We start from the raw sequence: 20,462 nt of genomic DNA on the forward strand, positions 1-20,462 counted from the left end.
CAAGAAATGTCTTGTCGAAAGATGAGTTTAAAGCGTTTCAAGAGATGAGCACATGAGAAGGACAACCTCCAAATGCTCTAAATCCATTACACGAAGCATTAAACGCCAGATGGCAGGAATCGTGATCGCTCTAATATTTCCCGAAGAAAATGAAGAAGAAAATGAAGAGGAAAATGGAGTTATGAGAATTATAAGAAGAAGATTGAGAGATAAATTTGATCCGTTTGCTCTATCTGAATCTCAGTTTCGTTCGCTATATAGGTAAGGTTATACATTAATGAATTATGAAAGAGGTTATGTCGCAACTGTGTACTCCTTTAAATAATTAATTAATTGCAGATTATCCAGAGAAGCATGTCAAGAATTGATTGCTGAATTAACTCCCTTTATGCCTGAAAGAAGAAGAAATACGGGTATAGCTCGTGAATTGCAGGTAAATATTTTGTTAATCATACTCTACACCACTCCAGTTTAAATAAATAGTACACACCATGATGTTTAACAATGAAATTACAGAGAGCTAAAGCTTTTTCTTAATTTAACAAAATTAATCTACTCTGCTAATGCACAATTATCTACGATCGCATAACTGCATTATGTTCAAGATTTTTATTATTTCTAGGTGTTTGCTTCAATCAATTTCCTTGCATCGGGATCATATCAAAGGAGAGTTGGCCAAAACTTCATGATGTGTATGTCACAAACAACGATCAGCAAATATCTTCACGTCACTGTAAATGCCTTAAATCATGTGATGAAAAATTGGATTCGTTTTCCAATTTCCCCTGAAAGAATTGAAAAAATCAAGAATGAGTAAGTATATTTTTTATTGTTTGCTTATGTCATTATGATTACTTGTAATTGGTTTCCATATATATTTGATATTGATCAATTTTTTAAATTGTTGCTGAAAGATTTTTCGAGAGATCTGGTTTTCCTGCAGTAATTGGTGCTATTGACGGCACACATATTGCTATGTTCCCACCTGAAAGGGAAAGGGAGCATTTATTTATAAACCGAAAACATTATCATTCATTAAATGTCTTGGTTGTGAGTATAGATAGAGTATACATATACTTCTTCATAGAGACTGTAAAATGCTGTAAATTTACATCGCCATTACTAATAGATATGATTTCCAGATTTGTGATTATAACGGTGAAATTCTTGCTGTAAATGGCGCACATGGTGGAAGAACACACAATTTGCGTGTATTCCGATCTTCCAGAGTTTTATCTCATTTAGTAGAGAAATATAGAGAGCGTAGGAGGAACTGTTGGCTTCTAGGTGTGTTTATTTATCAATATTAATAAAATAGATGACAGATGAAGGATTTTTTAAACTATTAACATTTCGTGAACATTTTAGGTGATTCCGCATATCCTCTTTCACCTTTCTTATTGACACCATTGTTACACCAACCAGAAGGAACTCCAGGTGCAAGATATACAGAGCATTACATTCAAGCTCGGGTAGCTGTAGAGCGATGCTTTGGTGTTCTAAAAGATCGTTGGCGTTGCCTACGAAAAGAACGAGCACTGCATTATGCACCGGAATTTGCTGGTAATTCTTATTTTTTTTACTTTGATATAAAAGTTGTGTTGATTGCAGAATTTTCAAAAATAAATTTTGTGGCACTTACATATGGATAAATAATATTCGATTATATTTCTTTTACAGCTCTGATCGTCAATGCGTGCTGTGTCCTGCATAATATAGCAATTAAATGGAGATTGCCCGTAGATGACATACATTTTGACGACATAGATATTGCACCACCACTGGAGTACAATGGAGAGCAGATTGAAAATAGACGACAAACGCAGAATCAGATTGTTCAATGGTATTTTCAAAATTAAAAGTGTAAAGACATTTTTTTTATTATGCGGTGTAGCGTTTTAATTCAGTGCTATTCGTACAAATAAATAATGTACCAGAATGTAATTTGTATATTATATCAATTATTACCAAAAACATTGTGTATATAAATTTATATATAGTAGTAGTAGTAGTATTTTATTTCTTCTTGGGGTTCACTCTCATACATTTGCTTACATATAACTTAATTCTATTCTTAAACTTATCCTTAACACTAAATAACTTAAAAATTATCCTTATATTATCTTATATCTACGCTTAACCTAAAATATCCTATCCGAGGGATTTGGGTCCAGGCGGCCAGTCGTCCAACAGGCTATCATCCGGTCTGCGCCCTTCCCCTTCTCCCTTTAGCCCCTACACACACACACCCGCTCTCGCCAAAGGTGATTTCCGTTTCCTCGCGCCTTCAATATTTCCATCTTTCAACCTACTCCCATTCCCACCGTGACTCTCTCTCTCTCTCTTTCTCTCTCTCTTTCTCTCTCTCTCTCTCTCTCTCTCTCTCTCTCTCTCTCTCTCTCTCTCTCTCTCTCTCTCTCTCTCTCTCTCTCTCTCTCTCTCTCTCTCTCTCTCTCTCTCTCTCTCTCTCTCTCTCTCTCTCTCTCTCTCTCTCTCTCTCTCTCTCTCTCTCTCTCTCTCTCTCTCTCTCTCTCTCTCTCTCTCTCTCTCTCTCTCTCTCTCTCACCCCTCTCTCTCCCCCTCCCTCTTCCTCTCTCCCCTCTTTTTCCCTCCTTTCCTTCCCTTCCCACTCTCTTCTCCCCTGTCTTTCCTCCTCTATCTCTCTCATCCACCATTTCCTCTCCCCCTCTTCCCCCAATATTTTTTCCACTTGCTCCTGCCAACTCCCTCCTCCTTCCGTCCATTCTCTACAAATCCCCCACGTATGTTCCCATGTCTCCTCCTCCAATCCGCATAGCCTGCATCTCCTACTCTTTTCCGTCTCCCAATACCTTCCCTTCCTCATTTCACTTCCTAACCTAAATCTCGCCACTCTCCTCCATCTACTTTCCCCCCAACCCTTTTTCAGTATCCCGGAATTCCCTCCTTTTTCACTCTCCCATACCATTTATTATACCTTGACCCCCCTATTTTCTCCTCCCTCTCTTTTTCCTGTATCTTCCTGTCCTTTTTTTCTATCTCTCTATATCCTAGTTCCCCTTTTTCTCTCCTCTCCTCTCCTCTCCTCTATCCCTTCCAAATCCAATCCTTTCCATTCAAAGAACTTCTTCTTCTCTCCCTCCCATTCCGAATTTGCCTTCCCTTTCCCTATTCTTTCCAGCATTTTCCACCTGCATTTCTTCGCCAAATCACTCTTCCCTTCCCTTCCTCCAATCTTCTCTCAAATTTCCACGCCCTTTTCCCTGCCCTTCCCCTCAAGTTTTCCCTCTTCAACTCCTCCTTTACCATATATCCCGATGTCCTTCCGTCCACTCTCAACACCCACTTCAAATACCTCTCCTCCAGCTTCTCCATCATCTCCCTTTCCTTCCATCCCCATATCTCCGCTCCGTACCCCATCACCGTCCATACCAACCTGTCGAAGAGCCATAGCCTTTTTCCCCAGTCCCTCCCGAACCTTCTCTTCCCTATTCCCCATACCTGTCCCATTATAGCCGCTGCTCTTTTCACCCTCTCTCTTACGTGTGCCTCTTGATTCCCGTTCCTTTTTAGCGTATACCCTAGATATTTGTATTCCTTTACTTCCTCTATCACCTTCCCTCTCCACCTCTATACCTTCTTCCCCATCCTTCCCCCCCTTCCTAAACCTTAATATCTTTGTCTTTTTCACATTTAGCTTTAATCTCTTTCTCCCCAAATATCCCTCCAGCCTCTCCAACATACTCCCCATCTCTTTTTCCTTTTCCGCCAACATAACGATATCATCTGCGTAAGCCAGCGTGTACACTCTCCCTTCTCCCAATCTAACTTCTTCCCATTTCACCTTTCCCATCTCCTCCTCCAAATCCGCCGTCACTACGTTGAACAGCAGCGGACTTAGTGGGCACCCCTGTCTTACCCCCCTTGCCGTCCAAAAAGCATTCCCGGTTTCCCCTCCTACCCTCACCCTGCTCCTCGTTTCCCTCAATATCTCCTCCACCCTCACTACTAGTCCTTCCCTTATCCCCCGCTCCCTCATAGCCTCCACCAGAACCCCCCTCTCTACCGAGTCAAAAGCCACCTTCAAATCTACAAAAACCGCCACCATCTTTCACTTTTTCCTTCCTAGTTGTTTATTTACCAAATAATTTAATACATAAATGTTGTCAATCGTCCCCATTCCCTTCCTGAAACCCGTCTAATTATGAGGCATCAATCCTTTTTCCTCTATCTCCTCTCTTAACCTCTCCGCCAGTACTGTTGCATAAATCTTATACAACGTGGGCATCAGCGTGATCCCCCTATACTCCTCCACTTTTTTCCCCTCCCCTTTTTTGACTATCGGCACTACCACCCCCTCCTTCCAATTCTCCGGCCAACCCTCTCCTTTCCACACCCTGTTGCAGAATCCCCATACCCACTCCTCCAAATCCTCTTCCCCATACTTCCCGACTTCCGCTGGTACCTCGTCTATCCCCGCCGTCTTTCCGTCTCTTAGCGCTCTCACCGCTTTCTTAACCTCCTCCTTGTCTGACTCGTCCTCCTCCTCCTCTCCCTCTCCTTGCCCCCTCCTCTCTCCCCCTCTGACCACCCTCCCTTCTACACCCCCTAGTGTCCCCATAAAATGCTCCTTCCATTCCCCCATCTCTATCCTCTCATTCACTCTCCTCTTCCTCCTCCTTTCCCTATTTACAATCTCCCATACTTCCTTTTCTCTTCTCGCTTCTTCCGCTTATTTTTCCCATTTTTGTTTCTCTTCCTCCTTTTTCCTCTCACACATTCTCCCGTATTCCCTCTTCTCTCTTTTGTACTTCTCTCCATCCCCCCCTCTCCTCCTCCACTTCCTTAGTTCCTTCCTTACCCTTTTCTTTTCCTGGACACATTCCTCATCCAACCACTCTCTTCTCCTCTCTTCCGCTCTCCCCAGCTCTTCCTCCGTCTCCTTCAGCGCCTCTTTTATCCTGCTCTCCAGATTATCCCATTCCTCTCCTATCTTTTTCTCTCCTATTTGTATCCGTCCCATTTTTTCCGTAAACCTCTTCCTCCCTTCTCCGTCCCAAATTCCTCTTCTACCCCTGCCCCTTTCCCTCCTCGTCGCTCTCCTCTCCTCTCCTCTTCTCATCCATAACTCCACCGGATGGTGATCCGAGTCCACCCTGTCTCCTATTCTCATCTTCTCTATCTGTCCCTTATCTCCCCCTCCCCTATTACATAATCTATTACTGTGTTTCCCCTCCCCCCTGTGAACGTATACTCTCCCTCTTCGTCTCCTCTTATGCTCCTGTTAAAAATTTCCCACCCTTTTCCTTTTATATACTCCGCTAACTTCTTCCCCTCCCCATTTATCTTCTTGTCCTTTGATCGCCTTTTTCCCATCTCTTCCTTCTCCTCTTTTTTCTCCCTTACCCCTCCCCCTTCCCTTCCTGTTCTAGCATTAAAATCTTCCCCTATTATCTTCCTTATTCCTCTCTCTCCCCAATCCATTCCTCTATTCCCTGCAACGTCCTCTCTACTCCTCCTTCCCCCACGTATACCCCTATTATTTTCCATTTTTCCCGCCCAGTATTTACTCTTCCTACTATCATCCCTTCCCTCTCTACCTCTATCCTGGACCCCTTTTCCCACAGCTCTTTTTTTATCCCCATCACCATTCCCCCTATTCCTCTCCCTTTTTTGCATTTCCTTTTCGCCAACTGCACCCCTCATTCATATCCCTGTGAGAGCCTTTCCCTTATCCTTTTCCACCCCTTCTCATCCATCCACGTCTATAAAAGTATCATTACGTCCCTCCTTTAGGCTCTTCCAAAAGTCTTTATCTTTCTTTCCTATCCCCGCTACATTCCAAAATGCGAACTTCCACCTGTTCCCCTCTCTCCTCCTCTCCTTCTCCCCTTTCCTGCCTTTTCTTCCCCCTCCCTTTCCTACCTCCTTTCCTCCTTCTTTCCTTCTCTATAAATTTATATATATATTTGTATAAAATGTAATGAAACTGGAAAGTAAGTATAAAAAATTTGTGAAATGTAACACAATTTTATTATCAGTCTCTCTTTATTTGTACTTTATTTAAATTACAGTAGTATCACATCTTTGGTTTTAGCTTAGGTTTAGGTTTAGGTTAAACAATATAAAAAAATATATATATAAGTATATAAAGAATTATATAAATATGTAAGAATATATAAGATATATAGATATGTAATATATAAGAATATATAAGTATAATTTATTCGAAATTACTCTAGATATTGAATACCGAAGGTGTCGTTTATCTTATTTTTAAATTCGTCAATGGAAGATTTCAATTCGCCCAAGAATTTCATAAGTTCTTGATGATGTTGTTTTCTCAGAGCTATTTCCTCTTTACATAATTCTAATTTTTTTTCTTTTATTGTCAGAGCTCTAGTTTTGAAATCTTTGGACGTGGAAGTTTTCTTTTCCAATAGCGAAATCATAGTCTGATTTGTTGCTCTTTTTCCTAAAACGGATTTTTTTCTTGGAAGACTTTCCTAACATAATAAAAAGATATATGTATAGATCGCAACTACTTATTCAACATGATGTAACAAAGTTTCTTTGTAATTTTTCTAAAACAAGCAACAAACATTACGCACTTGTGATTGTGCTGGTGTAGCGCTTTGTTGAACTTGCCTCTGTATATGACTAGTTGCAGCCTCAACAATCACTTTCTTTGGTGCAGGATATCCCTGAAGCTTCTGTATATGACTTGTCGCAGCCTCAACAATCACTTTTTTTGGTGCAGGATATCCCAGAAACTTCTGTATATGACTTGTCGCAGCCTCAACAATCACTTTCTTTGGTGCAGGATATCCCTGAATAAACAAAATGTTAAATTATATACGGTTTGCTGCACTCGGAAGTCCAAGAGTGCTGCTACTCATAATTAAAAGAATATAAAATATTTGACTTACGCTCACTTCTAATCCTTTAGTTGAAACATCGCAATAAGATCTTGTCATTGTTTCTTCATTAGCATTATCGGATTCCTATGCATTAGAATATTGTGTGATTAATGCAATTAGTCGATATAATATAAATAATGATTAATCTTTTTAGTAGTACGCATACTTGGGATAGTGAATTGCTCATCCAGTCAATTTCTTCGACTTCATGCCTTGAGCTTATAGCTGGCTGAGTATTTAGACAGGACAATGATGCATTTTCCAATGGCTCGAAGTTATCTCCGAAGCCTCCCTCGGGTATTCCACTTAACCTACTGGCATCTGGAGACATAAATTCTAACAAGTCATCTTCTAGGCGACTAGTTTGCAATTTTTTTGGAGGTCCTCCTCCAGTGCAAGTTGCGTAACTTTTGTAGGTTGCTACTTTTTTTAAAACATTACTCTTCCAATCCCGCCATGTCTAGAACAATAAGTATACAAGTTTAACGTTAAGAAATTTGATCTGAACAATTCTATATTCAATAAACATGATAAAAATTAAGATAGTCAATTTTGTGAAATATTTACTTTTGCCCACTCCTTTGATGTCTTCTGCGGTCCGCAACCTGAAGAATTCACTTTTTCAGCTAACTGTGCCCATAATTGGTCCTTAAAAATAATAAAGTAATATTTAAATCAAATTATGGCGAATTAATGATTTTACTCTATTATTGTACATTCCAAGTAACGTATGTTAAAATAAATTTTATAGGACTTACTAGTTGTTTTTTACTTTCTCCTTTCGATCGTATTCGTCCTCGGCCAAAATCTGGATGTATTTTCATAAATTCTAATAGAGTTTCTTTTTGCTTGTCTGTTACGTTCATAATTTTTATTTATATATGTTACACAGCACCAGAATAACAATCACCCATGTGTTGTACAACTCACCGGTCTAAATAAAAGAATTTGAGTAATACAGACTCAGACAAAACTATATTCCTCACATTTTCATCTATGTGATGTCGTATTTTCACTTAACAGTTACAAAATCGGGCGAATATTGTGAGATGAAAGTGTGAGAAGTGAACCATCTCACCTAAGTTAGACAATCGATGCCCTGGGCGCTTTATTAATAATAGTTTAAATGAAATCAATGTTTGATAAACTAAAGAGTAAGCTAAATGAAATCAATGCTTAATAAATATAAACAAGTTTCGTGTTTAATCCGCGATAATCCTTTTGTGAGTAGATTAGCGGGCATTTCTTCCGTCGCCAGGTATTTAAGTTTGACGTGTTTATTTTTTACAGCCCCGCGAACGAAGTGGTGTCGTATGTCGATGTGTTTAGTCCGTGAGTGGAATATCGGATTTTTAGCCAACAATTGAGCGCCTTGGTTGTCATTGAAGATTAGCACTGGTTCCTTCCCTCGAACTCCGATTTCAGTCAGGAATCTTGAAAGGTAAATAGCCTCCTTCGTCGCCTCCGTCAAAGCCATGTACTCGGATTCGGTAGTTGATAGAGCTACGGTTCGTTGTTTTTTGGATTCTCAAGAAATTGGCCTATTTGCTAACGTAAAGATAAAGCCAGAATATGAACGTCGATCTTCTATACATGATCCCCAGTCGGCATCGACAAAACCTTGCAAGTCAAGATTTTCCTTTTTGAATCGGATGCCTACGTTAATTTCCCTTTAGATAACGCAATATCCTTTTTGCAGCAGTTCTTCGGCGTAGCAATTATTGAATTGACTTAACGAGCTAACAGCAAATGATATATCCGGCCTCGTACAGACTGATAAATACATTAATGATCCAATAAGCTCTTGATATTGATAGCGTTTCGATATTGATACTGATCTCCGTTGCGTTGATCGGTTTGAATAACTTTGTTGACGGATCAAAAGGAGTCGCGACTGGTTTTGCGTTCTCCATTCCAAATCGTTTTAATACTTCTTGAGTATAGCGACTCTGTGACATCGTGATTTCTCCATTACCTTCGATAAACTCAATACCTAGACATTGATTGATTCTTCCCAAGTCTTTCATCTCAAATGTGGACATAAGGTTTCTTTTGAGTTCGAAGATATGATCTTGATTCCTTAAAGCGATGATGATGTCATCAACATATATGGCTACTACGGTCAAGTAGCCGCCTTTCTTGTCAAAGTAAATGCAGGGATCTGCATTCAAACGAATCAACCCTAATTTGCGGATTTCTTTGTCGAACCGCAAATTCCATTGCCTGATTGTCGTAATCCATATAGGGCTTTCTTGAGAAGACAAATCTTGTCTCCTTCTAGAATTTCGCGTAACATTTCTTGAGCTTTTGCTCGTAATTGACTTTCTTCGGGCGTTGCACTCTCAGAGATAATCTGCTTTAGGACTTCTTTTGAAAATTCTGGTAATTCCATGTAAATTTTGTCTTCGATGTCACCATTTAAGTAAGCAGTAGATATATTCAATTGATGCATTTCTAGACCCAGGGATGCGGAAAGTGCAGTTATGATTTTAATCGAACTCTCGAGCTACAGATGCAAAAGTATCAGTAAACTCAATTCCATAATGCTGAGCAAATCCTCGTGCAATTAAACGCGATTTTCGTCTTTTCAGGGTGCCATTCTTATTCATTTTGTTTCGCAAAACGAATCTGCATCCAATAATATTTCCTCCAGAGGGGCGATCTACTATTTTCCAAGTTTTATTTTTAATTAAGGCTTTGAATTCTTCCTTGATGGCTTGCATCCATTTCGTAGCTTCGGATTCTGATAATGCTTCTTTGAGAGAAATGTCGGCTAAATTTGCCTCGTTTTCTGCATCATAGAATTCTTCAACGTCCTCGTGACCATTTTCAACGTCTCTAGTATCCTCTTCAAGATCTTCGCCGTTTGATTCCATATTCATTAGATGATGAACCTTTCGTGGTCTTCCTCTTTGTCCGGTACGAACGATACGGGGCCTGCCAGGGCCTCTTCGTTGTTCAGGAATTTGGGCTTGATTTCTATCTTCATGTTGATCATTCCTATCCTGTCTCATCTCTATGACATTTGGATCTTCTTCAGGGTTTCTATTGTGTCCTTGAGCTACTTCTTCAATGACTTCGAAATTAACTTCTCGAGGTTGAGGTATTTCTGGTACATTTAGGTTTACATTAGTATTTTGCTTAAAAAACTCCTCAAATTTTGTGTTCTCAGAAAATTCCGACAGAAATCTTATGTCTCGCGATATTTCCACCTTTTTCTTCTCAGGTACCCAAATTCGATATGCTTTGGATTCTTGTGAGTATCTTATGAATATGCCTTCCCTTGAACGAGGCTCGAATTTGCCCTTTCCAGGTGTTTTATCGAGAATGTATACTTTACTTCCAAATATCCTGAGATGACAAACGTTTGGACGCTTCTCAATCTTTCAAATGCTGTTTTTCCGTTTAGTGGTCTTGATGGACATCGATTTCGTAGATAGTTTGCGGTAGAAACAGCTTCTGCCCAAAATGAGGGTGGCAGTCCTGATTGTATCAACAAGCATCGGGCCATTTCAATCAATGTGCGATTCCGTCTTTCTGCGACGCCATTTTGCTCAGGAATGTGTGGAACGGTAAGCCTTCTGTTGATTCCGCATTTTTTTAAATATTTGTCGAAGTCTTTATTAATGTATTCTTTATCATTGTCGGATTATACGCACTTAATCCTTTTTCCGATTTGATTTTCCATTAAGTGCTTAATTTCTTGAAAAGCTTTTAGAACTTCGGATTTCTTTTTTAGAAATCTGACCTCGTACCAGCGCGTGTTATCGTCAATAAAGACAGCAAAGTAACGAGATCCTCCTATTGAATCGACGCGCATCGGGTCACATACATCTGTATGTATAATTTCCAATGTTTCAGTGTTTCTTGTAGATTCTTTGTTGAACGGCGTTTGTGTGAGTTTTCCTTTTAAACAAGTTTCACATGATTGCAATTTTTCGTCATTTGCTATTTGGACTCCGATTGCGGCCTCTTTTCGTGTTAGTTCGTGAAGACTTCCGTCGTTGAGATGTCCGAATCTTAGATGCCATTTCATGATATTCGACATCGACTTCAGCCTTTGCGGTGAATTGGTCTTGCTCGCTTACGTAGTACAATCCATTTCGTCGTTCAGCTATCAACTTAGTTTTTCCACTTTTGTCTACTATACATGCTGAATTCTGATCAAATATTACTTGATATCCTTTTGAAATGATTCTTGTTACTGATATCAAATTTGTTCTCAAATCGGGTACATTTAAAACATCCTCTAAACTTACCACCTTGTCGTTGATTCCATTTGACGTAATTAATTTTACAGTACCTTCTCTCTCGACTTTTGTCGATACGTGGCTTGCTAAGTTTACTGATCGGTGTCCCGTTTCTTTTAAATCTTGGAATTTGCGTTGATCATTGCACATGTGCGACGTGCAACCGCTATCAAGGCACCACTTAGCCGTGCGTTCAATTTCCTCGACTTGAAATGCTGAATTCGATCCGTCCAATCTCTCAGTAACGAGAAGGCTGACTTCTTCCTTTTCCTCGACCTTCTTAGCTTTCTCTGGAGATTTTTTCTTGCAGTCCACCGCTTTATGGCCGGTCCTATGACAAAAACATTTAAATTTAAAATTCGTTTTTGTGTTACCTGTTTTCTCATTTTTTGAATTTGGCTTCCTTGAAGTGTTTTTTGAGTTTCTTCGATATTTTCCGCTGGCGATCATTGCATTTTTCGAATGCCCGATTATCTCCTCGTGTGCTTCGCTTTCTTCTAAAATCTTGATTTTAAGAGTGTCGAGATCAGGCAGCTTGTCGCGAGTTTCTATCGCACACCTGAAAACTTCGAACTTGTCGGGCAAGCTATACAGAAGCATGATACTTAACTGTTCCGGATCAAATGTTACGTCCATTTCTTGAAGTTTTTCGACAGTTTCGACGAATGTACTGATATGATCACGGATATTGTCCGTTTTGCGCATTTTTAACAGCGTCAACTTCTTGAATAAGTGAGCTTTCTTAGCAGGACCTTTAGACTGATAAGTTCCTTCTAATTTTTGCCATAATTCGCGCGAAGTAGTACATGTTTTAACTTGTCTTACCTCTGATGGACTTATCGCCAAAATCAACTTTGATATGGCCTTTTGATCCGCCTTATCCCACGTCGCGGCATTCTCGTTTGGTCGCGTTACCGTACCGTTCACGTATTCCCATAAATCGCTTTCTATGAGCAAAGCTTTCGCTTGAATTTTCGAACTATCGTAATTGTCCTTTCCAAGCAGTTCGATTCTGAATGTAGAATTCATAGTGAATATTCTCGCGCGAATGTAGTGAATCCGCCGAGCGCTTTAACCCTCGCTTTTTGCTTTGATTATTTCTCGCTTAATCGTTCGACAATGCGAGCTCTGGGCCCATAACCTGTTGTTGTTAACAAGTCAGTGTAGTCGAATGAGGAGATTAAAAGAAGTAATACGTTAATTTGAGAATACTTTTTAATTGTATGAGAACGAGTACAAGTATTATGCTGCGCGCACGTTGCTTCTAGCTCTGCTTAGAAGAAAGAAGAAAAAAGGGGGGCGACCTGTTTTTGTTACAGCATAGATAAAATCGATACAACATAAAAGCGAACTGATTATACCAAGATCGATTTACAACAGAAACAATCTGTTTTAAATATATTTGAACAGATTAAAGATCATCTACAATATACACATAACAGGTAAGTATCATATTCTTATTAATCCGAAATATATTATTTTTTAATGTTTTTATATTCCATGCACATATTATAATTGTATTATAAGTTACAATATGTAATCCTTACAAATATGTCACACTATGTTATGATCATAGTAAGAAATAAATAATTTTGCAATCTTTTAGAAATAATTCAGTAACAGCAATGCAACAATTGCTTATTACTTTACGTTTCTACGCAACTAATGGAGTTATGATAACAATGGGTGATTATGGTGGAATGGATAAATCTACAGTTTTAAGAATAATCGTTAAAGTATCTGAAGCTCTAGCTTCCTAGGCACACATTTACATAAAATTACCGCAAACACAAGAAGAAATCTTACAAGCTCAAACATTTTTTTTTAAATTGCTGCATTTCCAAGAGTAATTGGTGCTATTGATTATACACACATAAGAATACAATCTCCAGGTATGTTAGGATATTCAGTACGTTTTATCAATATAGAATTTTTTGACACATTTTTAAATATTAATGTATATATGATGTATATATAATGTACAAAATTACAAATAGGTGGTGATGATGCAGAAGTATTTAGAAATAGAAAATCATATTTTTCTTTAAATGTACAAGTTGTAGCAAGTGCAGACAAAAAAATAATTGACATTGTAGCCCGATGGCCTGGCTCAGTTCATGATTCAACAATATTTCAGAACAGTAATTTAAGAATGTTGTTTGAAACACATCATTTCCACAATTGCTTATTATTAGGTATGTAAAGAGAAATATATCAACTATAAAATAATGTATATTTCATTCTATGTTATAACAATTATAACTGTTTCAATTTAAATAATTATCTTCTCGATTCCATTATAGTTAAACTTTCTGTTTTAGGTGATAGTGGATATCCTGCAAAACCTTATTTATTCACACCATTATTAAATCCTCAAAGCCGTGCTCAACATATATATAACAAATCACATTTTAGAACAAGAACTATAGTAGAACACACATTTGGTATCTGGAAACGTAGATTTCCAATATTAGCCTATGAAAGTCGTTTAAAAATCAGAACAGTAATGACAATAATAGTAGCAACAGCAGTATTACATAATATTGCACGAAGTCGAGGAGAAGATATTCCTCCTGTTGATGATGAAGATCGGCTTTTCTTACAAAATATTATCGCTGATTATCATGTAAATCAAAATTATTTTCAAAATAAAGCAAGTAATGCAGGTTTACTAGCACGTAATATATTAATCAATGAATATTTTAACAATTTACATAATTAAGATATTTCCATTAATAAGATATAAGAAAAAGTGCATTTATTATATATATATATATAATTTGTAAATGTATTTTAAAAAATGTTTTACGAAAGTGTTACAACTCAAATTATCAATTTGAGTGTCCTTCCAGCATCAATTTATATAAACCATTGTAAAGCAATTTGTTTCGATTATACAGAGTTTACTCTACTTTGCAGTATTGAACATCTATAACATATAAAAACAATAATTAATATATTATGTTTTGCTAATAAAATTTCAGTAATAAAATGTTTCTTTAATTCTTAATTTGCCTTTTTGTTGATTCTTACCAGGTGTTACGGACATTATCCAATTAATAAATGCTCCTGTACGTGTATGGATAGCAGGTTCTTTTGAAGCACAACCAATACCGGAGGATATAATACCGACTAGTACAAGATTATGTGTGATAGGGTTTGACCATAAAATAGGTCCGCCACTGTCCATCTGTGGTTCCAAAAAGAAGAAAATGCTATAACTATAGAATATTTTATGTACGGTTTTTAAATAATATTATAAAATTTATTTAAATATCAGATAATAAAAAATATACACATTTATTGATACAATAATAAAATAATACTGTTTTCTTACTTGACAAGAATCCTTTTCCGGAGTGTAAGTACATATATTATTATCTATTACATTAGGATAATAATTTTTGCATTTTATAAGAGATATTATATCTAAATTCACTTTTTGCAACGTATTTGATTTCACTCCGCCAAATTCTAATAAACCCCAACCTAATGATTAAATAAACTATAATCAAATAATTGCAGCAATATAATTAACAATATTAATGATGAAAATAATGAAGAAATATAATATATAAACATATACTAACCTAATGCAGTTACAACAGAACCATCAAACGAGTTTTGTTTATGTTGAAATGGTAAACAGACCGGACCAACTTCGGCACTATAGTCTATGATACCCATAATCTTACAAACAGCTATATCATTATGAAAAACATAGTAATTCGGATGCATTTTGCACCAGTTCATACGGTACAACCTTGTTGCTTTGGTCTCCTTACCTATTCGTAAAATAATATATCTTTCAAAAAAATTGTCGTATATATTAAACCTTTCAAAAAAACCTGTTATATATATTAAAACTTAAAAAAAAAACTTGTATATATTAAAATTTTCAAAAAAGCTATTATTTATACTTTCTACAAAAAAATATGATATCAGGAAATGGCACCAAGTGGGACTAAAGAACTATGAAAAAAGTTGTACACTATTTCTATAAAACTCTTCTATAAAACTCTTGTACATAAAGCTGTCGTATATATAATTAACTATATTATATACTATCTTTTATCATATTTTACATATACTATACTATATATACTATATATATTATAAAAAAATAAATACATAAATAAGAAAACAAAAAATTAAAATTAAAAAATTTTTTTAAATATTTAAAAAATAAAAATATTTAATTAAAAAATGAAAAAATATAAAAAATTTAATCAAAATAAAAAGATATTTATTAAAAAACGCAAAAAAACTTGGCGCTGCTACACCACAAAGTATTATAAAGCAATGAAATTAACATGTAGTTTACTGTAGCAGCGCCAAGTTTTTTTGCGTTTTTTAATAAATATCTTTTTATTTTGATTAAATTTTTTATATTTTTTAATTTTTTAATTAAATATTTTTATTTTATAAATATTAAAAAAAATTTTTTAATTTTAATTTTTTGTTTTCTTATTTATGTATTTATTTTTTTATAATATATATAGTATATTATATATAGTATTGTAAGAATTGTAGGATTCGTTCGTTTTCTCGACTCGACGATTGTCTTTTCTATTCCGACGCGATGTATTCTGATGAATAAAGTCTTAAATGATACGTAAACGGCTTATTAATTTGAACGGATTCAATCGTTAAACGACACGATCTTGTTTTTAGCCGTGTGTAAATAGTGTTTTCTTGACTCGGCCCGCAATGACAAAAGGCTCGACAGGATGGAACAAAAAGAAAGTTCAACACTGAATTTAAATCAAAAGTACTTAACAATATAATTTCAACTTGACAATGCTTAATACAAGAAATTCGACTATGTTTTAATACGCTAGTCTTCCGACTCGACTGTCTCTTTATTAATTTCGGCTATTTCGGCTATTTCGGCTGTTCTAAGTGGTTCGGCGATAGAGAGTGATTTTTGCAATCACTCTTCCAATAAAGAAAGCTAGATCGAACTTTCTCGCATTTTCGCGAAAGCTCGATCTTTTCTCGATTATTGCGCAGGATCGCGCTCGCGCAGTGATCGCCTATCGCTCCTGATCGCTGTCCGCCGAATTTGGCAGCCACGAGCTGGCGCCGTCTATCGGACGATCTCAGCGCAATCTTACAATATATAGTATATTATATGTAAAATGTGGTAAAATATAGTATATAATATAGTTAATTATATATACGACAGCTTTATGTACAAGAGTTTTATAGAAGAGTTTTATAGAAATAGTGTACAACTTTTTTTATAGTTCTTTAGTCCCACTTAGTGCCATTTCCTGATATCATATTTTTTGTAGAAAGTATATATAATAGCTTTTTTGAAAATTTTAATATATACAAGTTTTTTTTGAAAGGTTTTAATATATATGACAGGTTTTTTTGAAAGGTTTAATATATACGACAATTTTTTTGAAAAATAAAACAATACGGTTTTGTTTTAGTTGTGACAAGAGCGTGTACTTAGCGCCTTTTTTAAATCTTTTTTTAAAAAAAGTAATTGTTTGATAGATATCATTTCTTTTTTTTGTAATATATATACGATAGCTTTTTTTGATTTAATATATACGACAATTTTTTGAAAGGTAAAACAATACTGTTTTGTTTTGATTCTGATAAAATTGACTGGAAATTATAAATGTTGAAACTAATTTAGGATCTGTCAAAAAAGCACACGTTTCAGAAATTTTGTATAATTTGTCTAAAATAAATAAAATTAAATACCAAAGTTTAATATTTCTGTTCTATGTATCCTAAATTAATTCCAACAATATTTATAATTTCCAGTCAATTTTAATCAGTCAAAAATGCACACGTTTCAAGACTTTAGTATGATTTGCCTAAAATAAATAAAATTAAATGTCAAAGTTTAATATTTCTGTTCTATGTATCCTAAATTAGTTTCACAATATTTATAATTTCCAGTCATTTTTATTTCTGTTCTATGTATCCTAAATTAGTTCCAACAATATTTATAATTTCCAGTCAATTTTATTTTGTGTATTACAAGATTTCTTGTCGAGTTTGTTTATAATTTTTGTTTTTTATTTTCTATGTATATAAAATTGACTGGAAATCATAAATATTAGAACTAATTTAGGATAACTATAAAAAATATCTTATGCTATATTTTTTTTATATATGAAATAAATTTTATATATAAAATATAAAATTGACTGGAAATTATAAATATTGTTGGAACTAATTTAAAATACATAGAACAGAAATATTAAACTTTGAGATATTTAATTTTATTTATTTTGGACAAATCATACACTAAAGTTTCAAATGATGTGCTTTTTTGAATACAGAATGTATTGTAAAATTAATTTATACAATCATACCAATCATCACTATGTCTTATAAGACCATTGTTTAGAAACTTTAGTGTATGATTTGTCTAAAATAAATAAAATTAAATATCAAAGCTTAATATTTCTGTTCTATGTATGTTCAGGATTACTAGTAAGAAAACGAGAATTCGTTCGAAGCTTCGAGAATCGTTGGCCTTTATTTCGCCGCTGTTTGTTTATTCCAAGCGAAGCGGCCTTCAAGCGGTTAGTTTGCGTCCGTATAAGAAATCGCCGAAAAACGAGTAGTTGTATTTTTTCTAACGCCTAATGCGATTGGCAGCTTGTTACCAAGCTCGCGGTGTCGATTGCTGATAGGCAGCTTTTCGGCAACTAGCGTCGACTACGTGCCGGTTGCTGCATGCCCAGCCAGAGTCCGAGACGAGAGAGCGGCGAGCACGGACGTGCAACGCGAATGTAACGCGACAAAATACTTGTAACGCGAGCGCGAATGAATTCGATGTAAAGACTGATCGCCAAGAGTGAATTTTAATAAAGAATTGTAAAACCCACGAGGCGTATCAATCATTTCAAGCGCGAACCGCGTAGCCGCGAATAAGAAATAAGAACAAATAAATATTTTTTTTTTGCTATGGGAGAACGAAGGCTCTCGTACAACTACTATGGCATCTTTAAGATGTTAGGGAACTATTTTATAATTGGGGGTGACCTTAATGCAAAACATATGTATTGGGGTTCAAGATTGACAACAAGCAAAGGTAAAAAACTCTATTTAGCAGGGAAAAAACATAAATATGAATTTTTATCATCTGGTTCACCTACATACTGGCCCTCAGACCCAAGAAAAACTCTAGACCTAATCGATTTCTATATCGTAAAAGGGATTTCGAGAAATCATATGTCAATAGAGAGTAAAGTGGATTTATCCTCGGACCATACCCCTGTCCTCTTATCTATTTTAGAGGAAATGATATCAAGGGAAAGTACACAAAAATTTTACAGTAAGAAAACGGATTGAGATAAGTTCAGTGAAACTCTGGAACAAATGACCAACCTAGAAATCTCAATAGAATCCAAAAATCAGATAAATGCAGAGGTTAGCCAAATCACAGCTAAAGTGCAGCTAGCAGCTAAGATAAGTACATCCCACATCCCAAGTAAAGTTCTTTCTGAAGTAAAATATCCAGCTGAAATAAGGAGACTAATACTGGTAAAAAGGAAAGCTCGCAAGAAGTGGCAGACAACCAGATACAAGGGCGATAAAGTAACATTTAATAAACTAAATAATCTACTCAAAAGAATCAGAGAAAAACGACTTCTTTAAAGAATTTATTAGCAACCTACAGCAGATGAAAGCTACTACTTGTGGAAAGTTACCAAAAGACTAAAGAGGCCCCAGGTACTACATTCTTCCTTGAGATCCCAAGACGGCAAATGGATTAATGATCCCAAGCAGAACTTTTCGCAAAACATTTAGCTGAGGTTTTTAAACCTTTCCCACAAAGTACAATCAAAGAGAACGTTACGCATTATGGGCGTAATGCCTTTAGGATGTGTTCGAACTGGTGAGAAGTGAGATAGAGTCAATTGTGTAGAAATGTGTTTATTTCTTTGTCAGAGAAGTATGTACAGTTGTGTTTGGAGCTTGAGTGCGCCAGTAGCGCATCCGTGGCAAAGTGTAAGGCTGCGAGTTTTAGAACAAAAATTGACGGGCGCGGTAAGATATTACCGGCCACGTCTGCGTGATTTGAATTGGGTCCTAAAAAGGACGATTCTTGCGAGGGTGCATGTTGCATCCCTTTCAGAAGTGTCGGAAATATTCCGTGCGGGAGGTGATTCTCTGCATGGTAGTTGCTCTATGAGCAAGCCCTAGGCGGCAAGGTTTGCGTTGCGATGAAGCGTGTCTCCGTTGTGCCATGCGCTGCGACCGTCCGGCTCTCGGTGGCGCAAGTGGGTCTGCGAGCCGAGGAGAGAGGCCTTCGCATTCGGTTGTCCCCTGATACATGAGTGTCCCGTGGGGGCCGAGTCAACTGTGCACAGAACTCTAAGGGAATTCATTTCCACTGTAGAGTCTGTGGTGGCGACGGCGATGCTGGTGCGTCAGCTGACCGAGATGCACATCCCTCCGTGAGGTGTGCGGTCGGAGCTGGGACTGAGTCTTTCGCTTCCGTGCCTTCCCAGGCACTTTGAAAAGTCGAGAAGACTTGCTGGTTGCGCTCTTTGAAGCAGAGCTGTGACTCCGTTCAAGGGCCCTTTGTAAGAGCTCGCCTTGAAGCAAGTGAGTGAAGAAAAGCTTGTGTCGACGCTCTTTTATACTGCGTTGATCGATTCTCAATCGCAAGAGAGCCTTACACCGCCTGCGCAACCTGGTGGTGTATCTGTAGGCTCAAAACTCGGCTGAGGCCCCCCGCGTAGCGGCGCCGCAGCGTACTAGGTCGCTTCAATGCAGCGGTGTGGCGGTATGCCACGCATATTATAAAGGATGACGAAGAGAATATACCTTTTGTAATTTTAAGAGAACTTAAAAAGTTATGCAGGTACAACCTTAGCAGCAAAAAATTGCCAGGAAATGACCTTATTACGGGACAAATTATAAAACAACTATCGGATCTAGTTCTGCAAAAGTTACAACATATAATAATTGCCTGTTTTAAATTAAGATATGTTCCAAAACCCTGGAAAACTGCAGAAGTAATCGTCATACCAAAACCAGGAAAACCGCCTGCTGAAGTGACATCGTATCGGCCAATATCCTTACTCCCTATTATGTCAAAGATCTTTGAGAAAGTATTATTGAAAAGATTAAATAGCATAATTAAAGAAAGACAATTGCTCCCGAATCACCAATTTGGTTTTAGGACTAACCATTCTACAATTGATCAAGTACATCGCATCACAAATAAGATCGAAAAGGCTTTTGAGGAGAAAAAAGTCTGCACAGTAGTATTCTTAGATGTAGCCCAGGCATTCGATAAAGTCTGGTTAAAGTCTGGTAAAATGAAGGC

At 36.8% G+C, this 20,462-nt stretch overlaps 3 protein-coding genes across 4 annotated transcripts in view; 1 reads left to right on the forward strand and 2 right to left on the reverse strand.

Annotated features, from left to right (window-relative positions):
* The first annotated feature begins 52 nt into the window (after positions 1 to 52).
* Positions 53 to 1,993, forward strand: LOC105670919 (putative nuclease HARBI1). Its single transcript, XM_012364666.2, has 7 exons — positions 53 to 261; positions 340 to 433; positions 623 to 813; positions 915 to 1,050; positions 1,143 to 1,287; positions 1,369 to 1,563; positions 1,681 to 1,993. Exons 1-7 carry the CDS (start codon positions 53 to 55, stop codon positions 1,857 to 1,859), a joined length of 1,149 nt encoding a protein of 382 aa, XP_012220089.1. The 3' UTR covers positions 1,860 to 1,993.
* A 3,972-nt stretch (positions 1,994 to 5,965) lies between these two features.
* LOC105670918 (uncharacterized) lies at positions 5,966 to 8,459 on the reverse strand. The gene is made up of 6 exons (XM_067352264.1): positions 7,658 to 8,459; positions 7,467 to 7,547; positions 7,066 to 7,359; positions 6,909 to 6,983; positions 6,591 to 6,809; positions 5,966 to 6,485 (listed from the first exon to the last, which is right to left on the reverse strand). The coding sequence occupies exons 1-6, from the start codon at positions 7,763 to 7,765 to the stop codon at positions 6,213 to 6,215; spliced, it is 1,050 nt and encodes a 349-aa protein (XP_067208365.1). The 5' UTR covers positions 7,766 to 8,459; the 3' UTR covers positions 5,966 to 6,212.
* A 5,411-nt stretch (positions 8,460 to 13,870) lies between these two features.
* The window catches only part of LOC105670916 (venom serine protease 34-like), a 94,459-nt gene continuing 87,867 nt past the window's right edge, over positions 13,871 to 20,462 (reverse strand). For both annotated transcript variants that reach the window (XM_067352263.1, XM_067352262.1), the window contains exons 6-9: positions 14,740 to 14,934; positions 14,487 to 14,638; positions 14,183 to 14,339; positions 13,871 to 14,078 (exon numbers count right to left, since the gene is read on the reverse strand). In XM_067352263.1, the coding sequence (XP_067208364.1) occupies positions 14,053 to 14,078; positions 14,183 to 14,339; positions 14,487 to 14,638; positions 14,740 to 14,934 (530 nt within the window). In that variant the 3' untranslated portion in view covers positions 13,871 to 14,052. The remainder of the gene's footprint in view (positions 14,079 to 14,182; positions 14,340 to 14,486; positions 14,639 to 14,739; positions 14,935 to 20,462) is intronic.

The sequence above is a fragment of the Linepithema humile genome, chromosome 3 (assembly GCF_040581485.1).
Source record: "Linepithema humile isolate Giens D197 chromosome 3, Lhum_UNIL_v1.0, whole genome shotgun sequence".
Lineage (NCBI taxonomy): Eukaryota > Metazoa > Arthropoda > Insecta > Hymenoptera > Formicidae > Linepithema > Linepithema humile.